Source organism: Egretta garzetta, unplaced genomic scaffold (assembly GCF_000687185.1).
Source record: "Egretta garzetta isolate BGI_Z169 unplaced genomic scaffold, ASM68718v1 scaffold404, whole genome shotgun sequence".
Taxonomy (NCBI): domain Eukaryota; kingdom Metazoa; phylum Chordata; class Aves; order Pelecaniformes; family Ardeidae; genus Egretta; species Egretta garzetta.
Window position 1 is genome coordinate 1,478,000 of NW_009259323.1, and position 13,363 is coordinate 1,491,362.

A 13,363-nucleotide genomic window follows, 5' to 3' on the forward strand; every position below is an offset into this window, starting at 1 on the left:
CAGGCATTTGGCGTGGCCTTGCTGGGCCCTGCTGATCGTCCTTCCCCACAGGACGAGCTGACTGCTCTGAACGTCAAGCAAGGCTTCAATAACCAGCCAGCGGTCTCTGGGGATGAGCACGGCAGTGCCAAAAATGTCAATTTCAACCCAGCAAAGGTGAGAGCCATCAGGATGGTGTGGGGGTTTGGCAGGGCCTGGTGCCTGTATGGGCAGGCTGCTGGGTCCCGGACAATCCTGGGTTTCATTCCTTCCCCGTGTCCAGAACCAGAAGACCCTTCCCTTTAGGATGAGTGGTTTAGGACCTAATCCTCTGTCTCTGTAGAATCAAAGTTCTGCGTTCTTTTGGAACTGTGTCCCACCTCTGAGAGAGAAGGTTCTTGTCTTTCTGTGTACATATTAGGGGCAGGTCTGTATCTGCAGTCTTTGTTAAACTAGCATCTAGAACTCCTTTTATTCTGCAATTAAAGCAGAAGACTAGGATACCAGAAGGGGGAAACTTTTTTCTTTGGTTACGTTATGGCCATAGTAGAAGAGAAGTAAGATTTCTTGAAACATCTGGCAATTTATATGTGGGAGTTACATAATAGGCTTCAACTCAGTTTTTCCAGTCTCTAAAATCAAAATGTTAACTTCTTGGTCTCCCTGACAAGAGGACTAGTAATGACCTGGGACGGAAGGCAATCAATAAGCACAGTATATTTGTTTTCCTTGGCTGACATCTGTCTAAGAAGCCTTCTGTCTGGTTTGTTAAGTTTTGTCCATCTCAACTTGGGTCCCCACTTGGTTATTGTACAAGTTGTCTAGAAGCATTCCTCTTTGCAAGTATAACAAAGGAAATTATTGGCAGGTTTTTTGTGTTTCAAAAGCTGGTACTGGTGAGACTTCTGGTAGGAATGATAAATGAGATTTTAAGCATATAGAATAGATCTTTGACCTGTGAAATATAATTAATCCCTTTTTTCTTTTTTCCAGATCAGTTCAAATTTTAGCAGTATTATCGCAGAAAAGCTGCGGTGCAATACCCTGCCTGACACAGGAAGACGGAAACCCCAGGTGAACCAGAAGGATAACTTTTGGCTGGTGACAGCACGTTCTCAGAGTGCCATAAACAACTGGTTCACAGATCTGGCTGGAACTAAGCCCCTAACTCATCTTGCTAAGAAGGTATGTTACAGGAGATGTCGCCTGGCAGGGCAGAGCATTTAAGCTATGTTTGTTTCTGAAGTGTTTGTATAGTAGAAGGCTTTTACTATTTGAAGAAGTTTCTGCTCTCTACATCTCTTGAAGCTTTCATCTTGAAGAGCGTATCCCAGATTTGTAGTGCACTGGCTGTAGCTGTCCCCGCTCAAAGAACGGGTCCCTCATCTGCTGTTTGGAGATTGTGTTCAACTTTGCTTTTTGGCTTGTGTGATATGACTGATTTATTTTAAGGTTTGGGTGTTTTTCAGAAGAGCTGCCACTGTTGCCTTTGCTCTGTTGTTTAGATTAGGACCATTCCTATTATGGAGGGTTTTTCAAGTTCTCAAAAGTCATAGTGAGAATTACTGGAAATAGTCAGCTGTTAATAACTGGAAATAGTCAGCTTCCCAGACTTCTGTTGCAGTGATGCATGTATCTGGTTTTAAGCTGAAAAGAGTATGTGTATTTTAGTTTAGTCTCAGGCTAGAGCATTTCTGTGCCCTGGGGTCTAGGGCTAGATATTTCCCTGGTAGCATTGAATTGGGCCCGATAGCAAGGGGAGCTAACTCTCTATCAGGGTGGGCCTATAAACAAAGAACTTGGGAATCTAGTATCCATTGTGGGAAAACATAACTCCAGTTGCGAAACAGTAGCAGAGCATGTAGTTTAGAGTATGTCTGGTCCTCGGTGTTCTGAGTCACTCTTGAGGGAAAATAAAGTAATCGTATTTTCCCAGAATCTGTCTCTTTATAAACTTAGTCCTTGTGTCCTTCTTTGCAAGTGTCCTGTCAGTTTCCTGAGGTCATTGTGAAAGCTTGAACCTTTCAAGGCCTTGCCCAGTTTCCAGGAATTGGCTCCATCAGTTTTCACGGACATGAAAGCAGCAACTGTTGGTAGCCAAATAGTCTGTGTCTGTGAAGCATCAGAGAATAATTGGGTAGAATGTAAGAAACATAGCAAGTAAGCGATTGAACCGTTGGTAGTTCAGGGACTTTGAGATACCAACCCAATGGACCCATTCTCTGTGAATTTGTCTCATTCCTCTGTGAACACACGCATACTTTTGCTCTCCATAGTATCCTGTGGAAATGAGCCACACAGCTGTACTTTTTCCTGTGATGTGTTGCTACTTCTTGGTTTATAGATCTACAGTCTGATGCTTTTACTGGTATCGTCCCATGTTGTATCCTGAATTTTGAATCTTGGATTAATGAAATCCTTCCTACTATGGTACTTAATTCCCTGTTTCTCACATTCTTCTGTTGGCTACTCGTGATATTACAAGACTTTTGTAACCACTCTGTGTATTGTTTACAAAATGAGAAGTCCTATCTTCAGTCTGTATAGTAGATACTCTTGTGTTTCTGACTCAGTCCTTAGTCTGTACCTTTTGTAGTTGTTTATATCCTTTCTGGAGGATATCCTTAAAGCTGTTTGCAGGATTCAGGGCATGGATTTACAGTGATGTAATTATGGTTCTGTCTTCTTTCAGTTTGTTTTGTTTCTGTTTATACTGAAATGTAGCTCTAGTACTGTTGCTTTCTGACCAGAGGTGAATTCTTGCAGTAGGTTTTTTGAGATATAGAGCAACACAGTACCTTTTCCCTTTTTACCTTTTTCACACCTTGCAGCACCTATAGCATATGTAGTTGCTTTGGAATAGTTCCCATCTAAGTTCTTGGTTGCAATTCTCCCTCTCAATTCTGTTACAGGTGCCTATCTTTAGCAAGAAGGAAGAGGTCTTTGGTTATTTGGCAAAATACACTGTTCCAGTAATGAGAGCAGCCTGGCTCATCAAAATGACTTGTGCCTATTATGCTGCCATCACAGAAACCAAGGTGAAAAAGCGTCATGTCATTGATCCCTTCATTGGTAAGCACTTTGTGTGGAGCACTGGTTTTATCCATCCCAGATGTTTCCTTCTCAGCCTGCTCTTGAATAGTAAGAGGTAGCCTGGAGCTCTGATGTGTATAACGTCTAAAATAACACGGCCTGCCTGTGAGAGTACACCGAGAGCCTAATACTTCCCAAGAGCCTACCTCTTCTTTTCTCCCTGTTAAGTTCTACTGTGGTCCTCTGCTGTATAACCTGGTTTGTTTTTTTTGTTGTGGGGGTTTTTTTTGTTTGTTTGTTTGGGTTTTTTTTTTACCCTACAAAGATGGTAAACATTATAGTTTCTTCTCAAGTGAGTAAATATTTCCCAGAGAATTCCAGTATGTTATTCCCTGTTTATGTTTCCAATTTCATTAAGCCTTACTGGATCTCATATCTAACATCCTTTGCATCCTGGCCTGCTCCAGATTACTGTGGTCTAGGAGAGCTCCCCTAGTTGTATTCTGGTTTGTATGGCTGTGACTACAGGACCTGAGCACACACTCCTTTGAAAAACAGCAGGTTTCCCCCCCCCCCCCCCCCCCCTTTCTTGTTTATCTATGGTATAAAAATTACACAGCCTTCTTAGCTCTATTTCTGGAGGTTGATTGGTTTGTTAGATATATTTATTCTATTTACTTTCCTGTTCCTTTGGGTGTTTTTCCTACTGCTGACCCTGTAAGTGTTGCTTGTTTCACGTTCTTGCATATTTTGCCTTGGGTTTTGCCATCTGCATTGTCCCAGAAGAGTGTAATTGTGCTGTTGCTGTATTGAGTTTTGCCTCTTACACAGTTAGGTTTTAGTAAAAACAATTATTTAAAAAAAATCACTGATCATGGCTTTACTCTGATATCTGACAGATTAAGAACAAGTTCAGAGTTGAAGTGTTTCCAGTGTTTCTGCTGTCTGTCAGATTACTGAGGATGCTAAACCAGGCTGGCCTAACACTGCTTCCTGCTGGAATGCCTCTTCTCTCCACCTGCTGATTCTCAACAACTGCAGTTGAGGAATCTTTCTTCTCAACTTTTCTTGTACAAAGTGACCTTGCCCCCCAAACACCGAAGTTTTTGCCCTTGTTCTCAATTTCTGTGAATGCCTCTTCCTCCCTACCACCCCCAGGCTACAAGCAAAGCTAATATTGTGGCACTTGGTTTTCTTTCTTTGTCTTTCTGTCCTTTTCAAATGACAGGAACTTTTTGGGGTTTCCACCTGTGCACCAGCCTGGTTCTTTTCTGCTTCTGTTTATCATGGCGCTCATTGCTAACCTGTTTCCTCTTCTCCAGAATGGACGCAGATCATCACCAAGTACCTGTCAGAGCAGCTGCAGAAAATTGCGGAGTTCTATAGACAGCTCCCAGGGCAAGGCTGTGGTTCACCGTCTGGGCCAATGCCCCAAGAGGTGGAACAAGCTTTGAAGCAGTGGGACTACAATGAGAAACTAGCTATGTTCATGTTCCAGGTGAGGGACTGGAGGGGGCTGCTGGGTGGGTGTGTAGCAGAGGAGGGCTAGGGGAAGTGGATGCAAGGTGATCTATTTTTGTAGAATATTATCTTTCTGTGAATAGACTGTTAGGGCTGGGTGCAGTTTTGAGGTCAGTAGTAGAACAGGGGTAGTACAGGACTGTGCAAACTTCTAGAATTATTTCTACCGTTGGAAAGTTAGTGGATGTTGCTTCAGCTTTTGTCTGTTTGCTCTGCCTTTATCTGTGTGTAGGATGGCATGCTGGACCGGCATGAATTCCTGACATGGGTCCTTGAATGCTTTGAGAAGATACGGTCAGGAGAAGATGAATTTCTGAAAATGCTCCTACCCCTGCTGCTGCGGGTGAGAAATATGTACCTGGCTTGCTTCAGGAGAGTGCTGACTTCTGCTGTTGTCAGTCTGCTTCCTATCACCTAAGGGATGATGAGCTATTTTGCACTAAGAATGCTAGGGAGTGGGCCTCCAAGCATCCTTCTTAGCTGTGCAAGGATACCTTTTTAGTTCTGCTCTCTTCTGTTTCTTTCTCGTTTTGCCCTGTTTCCCTGCCCTGGACGTTGTAATCCCTGCCCATGTCATAGCTGTGATAGTTGGACTCGCTGTGCACCACTACATGGAAACTACTTTTCTTTCTTTCTGTTGCAACAGATTCTAGGCAGACCTTTGAAGCCCCAGGAAGGCTGGGTGTGGGTACATTTTGGTAAATGAAGTCATTGCCATAGAGGATTTAACAGGTTTTTCTGATGCTTAGTAGCCAGTGGGTGATTGATGATGCTAAGGAGCTCTATGTAAAAAGGGACTGTCTCTACAAGGCAGTGCCACAAAGCATACTACTTTGGGAGGGTCAAGGGTTTCTCTTGTGTTGCTTGTAAAAACATTTTTCCCCCCTCCCTCTTCCCTACAGTACTCTGGAGAGTTTGTGCAGTCTGCATACCTGTCCAGACGTTTGGCCTACTTCTGCACCCGCAGGCTTGCTATGCAACTGGATGGTGCTGGTGGGCACCCACCCCACATCCTGTCTGCTCAGACAGGCAATGCTCTTCCTTCAACTCCTACCCCTCAGCCAGCTGCAGGCAATCCTCCTCCTAGCCCTTTCAGTGACTTACTGCTGTGTCCCCAGCACCGGCCAGTGGTATATGGGCTCAGCTGCATCCTCCAGGTAGGTTTGAGTAGTGGTTGATAATAGTGGAGTCAACAGAAACAGTTTGTATTGTATGCCATCACAGAAAAATCATTACAGTCTGAGTCAGCAACTTCCTGAGTACAGAAATATCAAACCATGATTGTCAAAGGGTAGGTCTTTGCTGATGTGTTACAGAGCTTTCATACCATACGTCAGTGCTGTATCAGTGCCCTTGACTGACGCACATAAGAAAAATGGGTTGGAATAGAGCCTTTTGCTGTATTCACAGGTGCCTCACATGGCTGGGAAAGCTTTGCAGAAGAGGATATGAGAAAGTAAGGGTTATTTAATCTTGTGTATGTCAGTGACAGGTTGTCATCTAGGAGAGGAAATTATGCCAGAAATAAAAGAGTGCTTTGTAATTTTGTGAGTTCTTAAAAACAAATAGCTCCTCATCAGAAAAACCCACCTCCACAGAACAAAAAACACCAAATCAAACAACCAGTGCACACGAAAAACAACCTTCCACAGTTCTTTATGGAAAAACTTTAATGGCTTAGGCAGACCAATCTCCTCAGGAGTGGCAGCAGGCTATAAAAAGGAACAACTCTAAACTCATAATCATATACTTGGAATTGATTAAACCTTGCCTTGCTGTAAAAGGACAAGGTTGCTTAAGACTTACTAATACATGTTTGAAGGGCAAATGCTGTTGTATCGCTGGGACTCAGTTGCTACTGTCCTTACGAGTTCTTTTTGGCCTGTGTGTTCATGGTTGTGTTTTTCTCCTTCAAGAGAAGAGTGACTAGGTCAGGTGGGTCCCTGCAGAAGAAGTGGAGAGGGGGAAAGGAGCATGTTAAAGCAAAGGAGATTCCAGAGAGTGCAGGATGGAGCAGGAGGTGGAGCAGAAGAGAGCGCAGAGCATGGGAAGCTGCAGCTCAACAGAGAAATTTGAGATCAAGAAGCCCTCACAGGATCAAGAAGTAGCCAGCCAGCTCTCAAACAGGGTAGAAAGAAAATTGCTAGAGTACAGTTGGTGAGAAGTAAGGATCTGTTTGCAAGGGCTAGAGAGCAATGCAGGGGTTATAAATAACCCCTCTGTATTCCTATTAAGTCTCTCTTGGTCACTTTCAGTTAAAGATTAGGGTGGGTTTTTTTCTAGTTTCTGTGTGATAAAACATGTTTTTTTAAATATCAAAATCCTTTGTTTGAGGAGCTTACTTTAGGTGAACTATATGAGCATATACACCTCAGAGATTTGGCTGATTTGGTGTTTGAACACAACCTGCTTAAAAAATCCAGACTGCTTAATGATGGCCTGATCTTTTTTAGTATGTCTCAGGAGAGTTCTTCTGATAGGAGATCTACAGATTTTCTCATCTGCAAGTAGTAGATAAGGCTAACACAGTGATCAGGTGATTGGAAGTTGGAGCTGGGTCAAGTCAGGCTGGAAACATACATTTCTAACAGTGTACATAATTAACCTTTGCTCAAGATCTTGAGATATGATGGTTTCTTTGGTTTGAGTGTTTAAAACAGCCTTGGCTGTCCATCTTATTGTCTGGCTCCTTGTGAGCCGGAAGCTGTAGGGGTGTATTCTAGGAATCGTTCAGTGAAGTTTTTGTCCGTGTTTGTGTGGGTGTCTGTACAAGATCATAAAAGAATGAAAACATGTCTATAATAGTATTGTTATTATAATCATTACTATAGTAATACCACTAATCATTAAATAATATAGCATAATGAATTTGGGTCTGTTGGCTCGTATTTCTTCTCATACTTTACTCTTGATGAGGCCTCTTAAGTCACTAATGTAAATGCTGCTCCTGGACCACAAGGGTTGGATTGTGCATTGATGGTGTGAGTTGTAGAAAAAAGTTCTGTTTAGAAGTAGGAGGGAGCTCTGCAGCAATGTGTTGCAGCTTTTGGATAGTGTGGAACTCTGGTCTTCCTAAGCATACCTAGGGCAAAAAACTCAGTGCAGCAAAAATACTAGCTTACTCCTTTATACTCTGGTATGATCTTTAGCCCAAAGACTCTTTCAGAGCTTAGAACAAAAAACCCCTGAATAGTAGATATGTATATATGATGATGAATGCCTGGGCAGTAGCATAAAGGAGTGGTTATTTCTGTAGAAAGTAATTTAATTGCTTTGACCTTGATTTGCTCAATGATACTGACTCTTCTGTCTGTTGCAGAGTATAATTTTGTGTTGTCCAAGTGCCCTTGTGTGGCATTACTCATTGACTGATAGCAGAATAAAGACCGGCTCTCCATTGGACCACCTGCCTATAGCCCCATCCAACTTGCCCATGCCAGGAGGGAATTCAGCCTTTACACAGCAGGTGAGCAGCCTTCAAAAAAGGGAGCTCTTGTGGTCCAGAATAATAGCTGTATCTTAGCTCTTTAAGGATTTTTTTTTTTCATGTTGTGTGATAAGCAGAGCTGGAGGTGCTGTCTCACTCCCAAGGAATTAACTGCTCCCATTCTGCTGTAAGCAAAACAGTGATTTTCTTGGAAGACAGGCAAAATCTAACCTTGAGTAGAATTACTGTCATGCTCTTTGTTTTCTGGTAATTTTGTACATGGGACTTCTAAGGCATCCTTTTGTATGTTTACACAAGTCCATTGCTTTTAGGTTCGGGCAAAGCTGCGTGAAATTGAGCAGCAGATAAAGGAACGTGGCCAGGCTGTGGAGGTTCGCTGGTCATTTGACAAGTGCCAGGAAACCACAGCAGGTAACTTGCTGTAGGTTAAAGTTTCTCTCCCCCTGTTCCATGCATTATCCTGAGAAACTTCCTGTCTGGCTGTTTTCTTTTATTTTTTTTCCTATTTGCTGCTGTTGGTGTTTACTGTCAGCAGTGAAAAAACCCAAATGGCTCCTCTTCTTTCCAGTGCGAAATCTTGCATGGCTCTGTTTCCCCATGAGTAGGGGGAGCTTTCCTTAGGCAGTCTCCTGAGCAATGAGCTCACAGAAACTTCTGCTCCAGTCTGTTGTATCAGTTGCCAAATATGCATTTCTCTTTGTTCTCTTCTAGGTTTCACTATTGGCCGTGTCTTGCACACTTTAGAAGTTCTGGACAGTCACAGCTTTGAAAGATCTGACTTCAGCAACTCTTTGGATTCCTTGTATAACAGGATATTTGGGCTGGGTCCAACCAAAGACAGTCATGAGGTGCCTTGGGACTTTGCTGCTGGGCCCTGGTCTTGGACGTGACTATGTTCTTGTTTATATTCCACGGTTACTGTCCTGGGTCTGCAGAGAGCTGACTAGGTAGTGGCCTTTGGCCAAGAGATGCGATCTCCATTGAAAAAGGATTTCATGCAGCCTTAGGTTAGGGAGGTACTAAAGTGAGAATGGGGGGGTCTGTGATCTAGAAAGTCTACACTAACAAATACGTGTAAACTTGAGAGAATCCACACAGCTGAGGGGAGTCTCCTGATGTAATACATCAGTCCAGATAGCAGACTGATGATAAAGACATGTTATGTGTCTGAGAGAAGTAAATGCTAGCCTTGTCAAATTCTGGGCTGGCAGCTGCTTCCCGGGAGTCTGAGAGCTCACAGTTCAAGTTCCCCTTAGCTTGGGAGGTGACATATCGATGATGTGTAGGACCATAGTGCAACAAATACTCCATTGGTTCCTGGAATTGAGCTGCAGAACTGGTAGTCTGCATACTATGTATAATGCTGTCAAGAAGCTGTGTTTGTCTCTGTGCTAAGATTAGCACTTCATAGAAGTGCTGCTGGAACGGAGATGATTTTTCTGAAGCAAAGCCAGCGTGGAGATTTGTCAAGGACTGTGGATCACTTCATGTTGCAAAGTGGAGTCAAAGCAGAGACAGAGCAGGAGGGCTGTAGCTTGACATCTGTCCTCCATGTTAGGAAGAGGGGAATACAGCAGTGTGAAGACTGTGCTCTACTAGAAGTAGACTTGCTGTTATATCCAACCTGAGGCCTTAAGACTGCTCACCTCTTCTGTTTGGCTCAGTTTCTCACTGTAGTGCTTATATCTCAACAGATCTCTCCAGATGACGATGCAGTGGTGGCCTTGCTTTGTGAGTGGGCTGTCAGCTATAAACGCTCTGGACGCCACAGGGCTATGGTTGTGGCCAAACTCCTGGAGAAGCGTCAAGCAGAGATAGAGGCTGAGGTAAGTCCTTATGCCTGGAAGGCTAGCAGCGGTAAAAGAAAGCAGAGGTTACATAACTACGATTATCTAACTATTATGCCAAAAAGTAAAGGCTGATCAGCACAATGCCTTTTAACACTGTTAATTATGGCATTTGCTCCACCTAAACTGAAGTAGGTCATAAATGAGCTTGTGAGATTGTGTGTATCCCATTTCTTGGATACATTTGAAGACAGGTGATTGCAGTGCAGAAGTACTGGCATACTTAGAGACTGTGAAGTAGCTTGCAGAAACCTGTGTGGTGGTTTTCCTGTAAGTGCAAGATAAAAGTCTTTTGAGGACTTCTTTTTTGGGATTTATGGATAGTGAATTTCTCTTCTGTGATAGCAGTTGGTACTTTTTTCTGTTTCTGCAGAGATGTGGGGATTCTGAAGTCGTGGATGAGAAGGGCTCCATCTCCTCGGGCTCTCTCTCAGCAGCCAGTGCTCCTGTCTTTCAGGATGTCCTTATGCAGTTCCTTGACACGCAAGCTCCTATGCTAAGTATGTAATAAGAACTTGTGGTCTCCCAGTTTCTAACTTTCTCTCTCCTGCAGACTTTGAATTATGTGCTATTCTCTTGTGTGTAGGTCTTGGATGTACCTAAATTCTCTCTCTGGCTTCCTTGCAATTCAGAGCATATCTTGGAGAGGGAGGGAAAGCAGCCTGGAGAACCAGATGACAGAAAGATAATGCAGAAGCACTTCTGTTAACAGAGAATAAATGAGTATAGCCTAATCAGGAATTAATTCGGTCTGAGAACTAGAGGGAGGTTTCTAACTAGTAAGTGACAAACCTCTGGAATAGTCTGTCATTGGAAGTACTGCAAACAGATTAAGGGGGACAGGATACAACTCTGAATGATGCAGGCAACTGTTTGTACACCGAAGAATGGCACTTCCAGGCTAAAGTCCTATGCTTCTGATTTGTGAGACTAACTAGAGAGCTTTTGACATGCTTAATTGACACCTGTTGAAACTGGACTTTCTGCTTTTAGTCCCTGCTGTAATCTCGGAACTGTGTATCAGTCATTTACTACGTTGAGCTCTCTGAAAACACTTTTGCTAGCCCTAGGTTAGGTGGCTGGTGTTGCTCAGAGTGTTGCAGAAGAACTCTGATAGCCCTGACTGTCTGTGCTGTCCTTTCAGCTGATCCTGGGAAGGAAAATGAGAAGGTGGAGTTCTTTAACCTGGTGCTGCTGTTCTGTGAGCTAATTCGACATGATGTCTTCTCTCACAACATCTACATGTGCACGCTTATCTCCCGGGGTGATCTTGCTATGGATTCTCATGGGCCTCGCCCACCCTCACCCTTTGATGACCCTGCTGAGGAGCATGACAGGAAGGAGACGGAGGGAAACAGCGGCATAAAGCTAGAGGTGCGAGCACAAGCACAATGGCCCTCCTGTACATGTGCCTGTGTTGTGCTTGCCTGGTTTTACCAGCTTTGCAGCCTCCTTGCTATTACTTGCTGAAGGATGTACCAATGAGTCATGCTTCTCCTTCCCCCAACCTAAGCATTGCAGTTTCAAAAGTAGAAGGCTATGTTTGAAGTGGCTGGAAAGGGCCTGCACAATGTAGAGAGGTAGACAGGAAAATCTTGCACTGCTTGGAGCAGAGCAGCATATCATGAGGTGCTGCAGGAGGCCTGTCCATGATGTTTTCAGTGTATTAGGCTCCAACTTGCCAGGCACCATGGGTATGCTGGCATATTTCTGTCACTGTCCAACATGGGCATCTCGTTCCCTGGTGCGTCAATGTGATGTTAAGGTACTCTGTATCTTCCCAGGACACAGGTCTTTCTGAGCCCATGGACATCGACCACAACTCCAGCATGCTGTTTGATGACATGGAGAAGACAGACTTTTCGGTAGGTTTCTGCATTTTCTACTTGCTACTCAGTAAGTAGGTCAGTATATCGTAGTGGGACCAGGGACAGCACATGCTACACTTCTGTGTGAGTACTCCCCTCTCTACTGTAGAGCCAGTATGCTGGAAATGGCTGGGTTGTAAGGCAGCTGACACTGTAAACCTGTTTATGCAGGTCGGGGTCCATCAGAGTAGAATTAGTCCCAGTTATTCCTGGGATCTCCTATGCTCTGGCCGCTGCCAGCCCGCTGTTTGTGCAGGGTAGGGAGTGGGCTGTTTGGAAGTGAATGGGAAATGGATGACCATGATAGCACCAGGAGATTGGGAGTGACCAGTTACTGTTGGCAGGGGTTTTCTTGATCACTTGGGAGAAGACACAGGTCTGCTATCATCATACTGTGTGGCCTTCAGTACTTCTTCAGCTTTACAGTTCTTCATAATATTTGTGGACATTGTTCATGGTTGCAGAAAGCTTTGAAGCACTTAGTAATAAAAATAACTTGTGGTGGTTGAAAAATCCCTGAGTACCTACGTTCCTCCAGCCATTTCTGACCTTTCAAGGTACATGTTAGGCAGGTGTGATGTGCAGAGCTATGTGGCTTTCCCAGGATCCTCGGTTGTTCTGTGGAGGTGGTTGTTCCCAAAATCCCAAATTGTGGTTATTTATTTCCCATTGTTTTTAATTCAGTATACAACATGGACCAGAAGCAGAAATGGGAATAGTGTCTGAGCACGTTGCCTTGGTCATTACCCTAAGAACTGGATGTTTCTCCAACCCTCCCTCTTCTTACTCCTTTTTAGGCCTGAGCAGGTGTACCTCCCTTCAGCAGTCTTCACTGTTGCATGACCATGTTCCCTAACTACATTCTCTTGTTCTTATGCCTCCCTAGATGTTTTCTCCTCCAATGCATTGTGAATCAAAAGCCAGCCCTTCCCCTGAGAAACCAGATCCTGAAAAGGAAGCAAAGCCTCTACTGAAGGATAAGTCTGTGGAAGGAATGCTAGCATCCCTGTATGACCAGCCTCGGCACATCCAGTATGCAACACACTTTCCTATTCCTCAGGTATGAGACCTGTTCATAACTGCTCCCCTGTTGTTGTCTTGTGCTCTGGTCACAAGGCTGCTGTTTTTCCCTGTGGTCCTGCTGTGGGAGGGTAAGAAGCAGTCATGCTTTCCTGCACTGCTGCAGGAGGTGATCTACTTAAGATGTCTCCTTGCTTTATTTACTCTCAAAGCAACTTCTGAGATGAAGCTTTCTTTTTCCTTTAAGAGATCCAGATGTGAAACAAGATTAAAGCATTCAGCCTCATAGTTGCTAATGCAGTTGTCTCTTTTGGTTCCCTAGGAGGAGTCATGCAGTCATGAGTGTAACCAACGGCTGGTAGTTCTTTTTGGGGTTGGAAAACAACGGGATGATGCTCGTCATACAATCAAGAAAATAACCAAAGACATTCTAAAAGTCTTAAACAGAAAGAGCACTGCAGAGACAGGTTAGTAGAGCTTGAGACACTCCTTTCTGAAGTAGAAGCATCTTTCCAGTCCACCGGCTCCTTTGTCTGGAGTCCTACAGTGAAAGGATTTTATATAATCTACAGTGCCTGGTAAGCTATATCAGTCACTGAGAGTCTGGAACGGTGCTTTGTTCCCAGACATATTAACCAGCAAGTAAG

The 13,363-nt window shown here is 43.9% G+C and overlaps 1 protein-coding gene across 1 annotated transcript in view; it reads left to right on the plus strand.

Moving 5' to 3' along the window:
* The window catches only part of MED12 (mediator complex subunit 12), a 38,215-nt gene that overhangs the window by 929 nt on the left and 23,923 nt on the right, over nucleotides 1–13,363 (plus strand). The window contains exons 2-16 of the mRNA XM_035892136.1: nucleotides 52–156; nucleotides 973–1,164; nucleotides 2,892–3,051; nucleotides 4,335–4,510; nucleotides 4,766–4,876; nucleotides 5,436–5,690; nucleotides 7,853–7,999; nucleotides 8,293–8,392; nucleotides 8,693–8,829; nucleotides 9,676–9,807; nucleotides 10,202–10,328; nucleotides 10,973–11,202; nucleotides 11,613–11,693; nucleotides 12,583–12,756; nucleotides 13,039–13,183. Of these exons, the coding sequence (XP_035748029.1) occupies nucleotides 52–156; nucleotides 973–1,164; nucleotides 2,892–3,051; nucleotides 4,335–4,510; nucleotides 4,766–4,876; nucleotides 5,436–5,690; nucleotides 7,853–7,999; nucleotides 8,293–8,392; nucleotides 8,693–8,829; nucleotides 9,676–9,807; nucleotides 10,202–10,328; nucleotides 10,973–11,202; nucleotides 11,613–11,693; nucleotides 12,583–12,756; nucleotides 13,039–13,183 (2,272 nt within the window). The remainder of the gene's footprint in view (nucleotides 1–51; nucleotides 157–972; nucleotides 1,165–2,891; nucleotides 3,052–4,334; nucleotides 4,511–4,765; nucleotides 4,877–5,435; nucleotides 5,691–7,852; nucleotides 8,000–8,292; nucleotides 8,393–8,692; nucleotides 8,830–9,675; nucleotides 9,808–10,201; nucleotides 10,329–10,972; nucleotides 11,203–11,612; nucleotides 11,694–12,582; nucleotides 12,757–13,038; nucleotides 13,184–13,363) is intronic.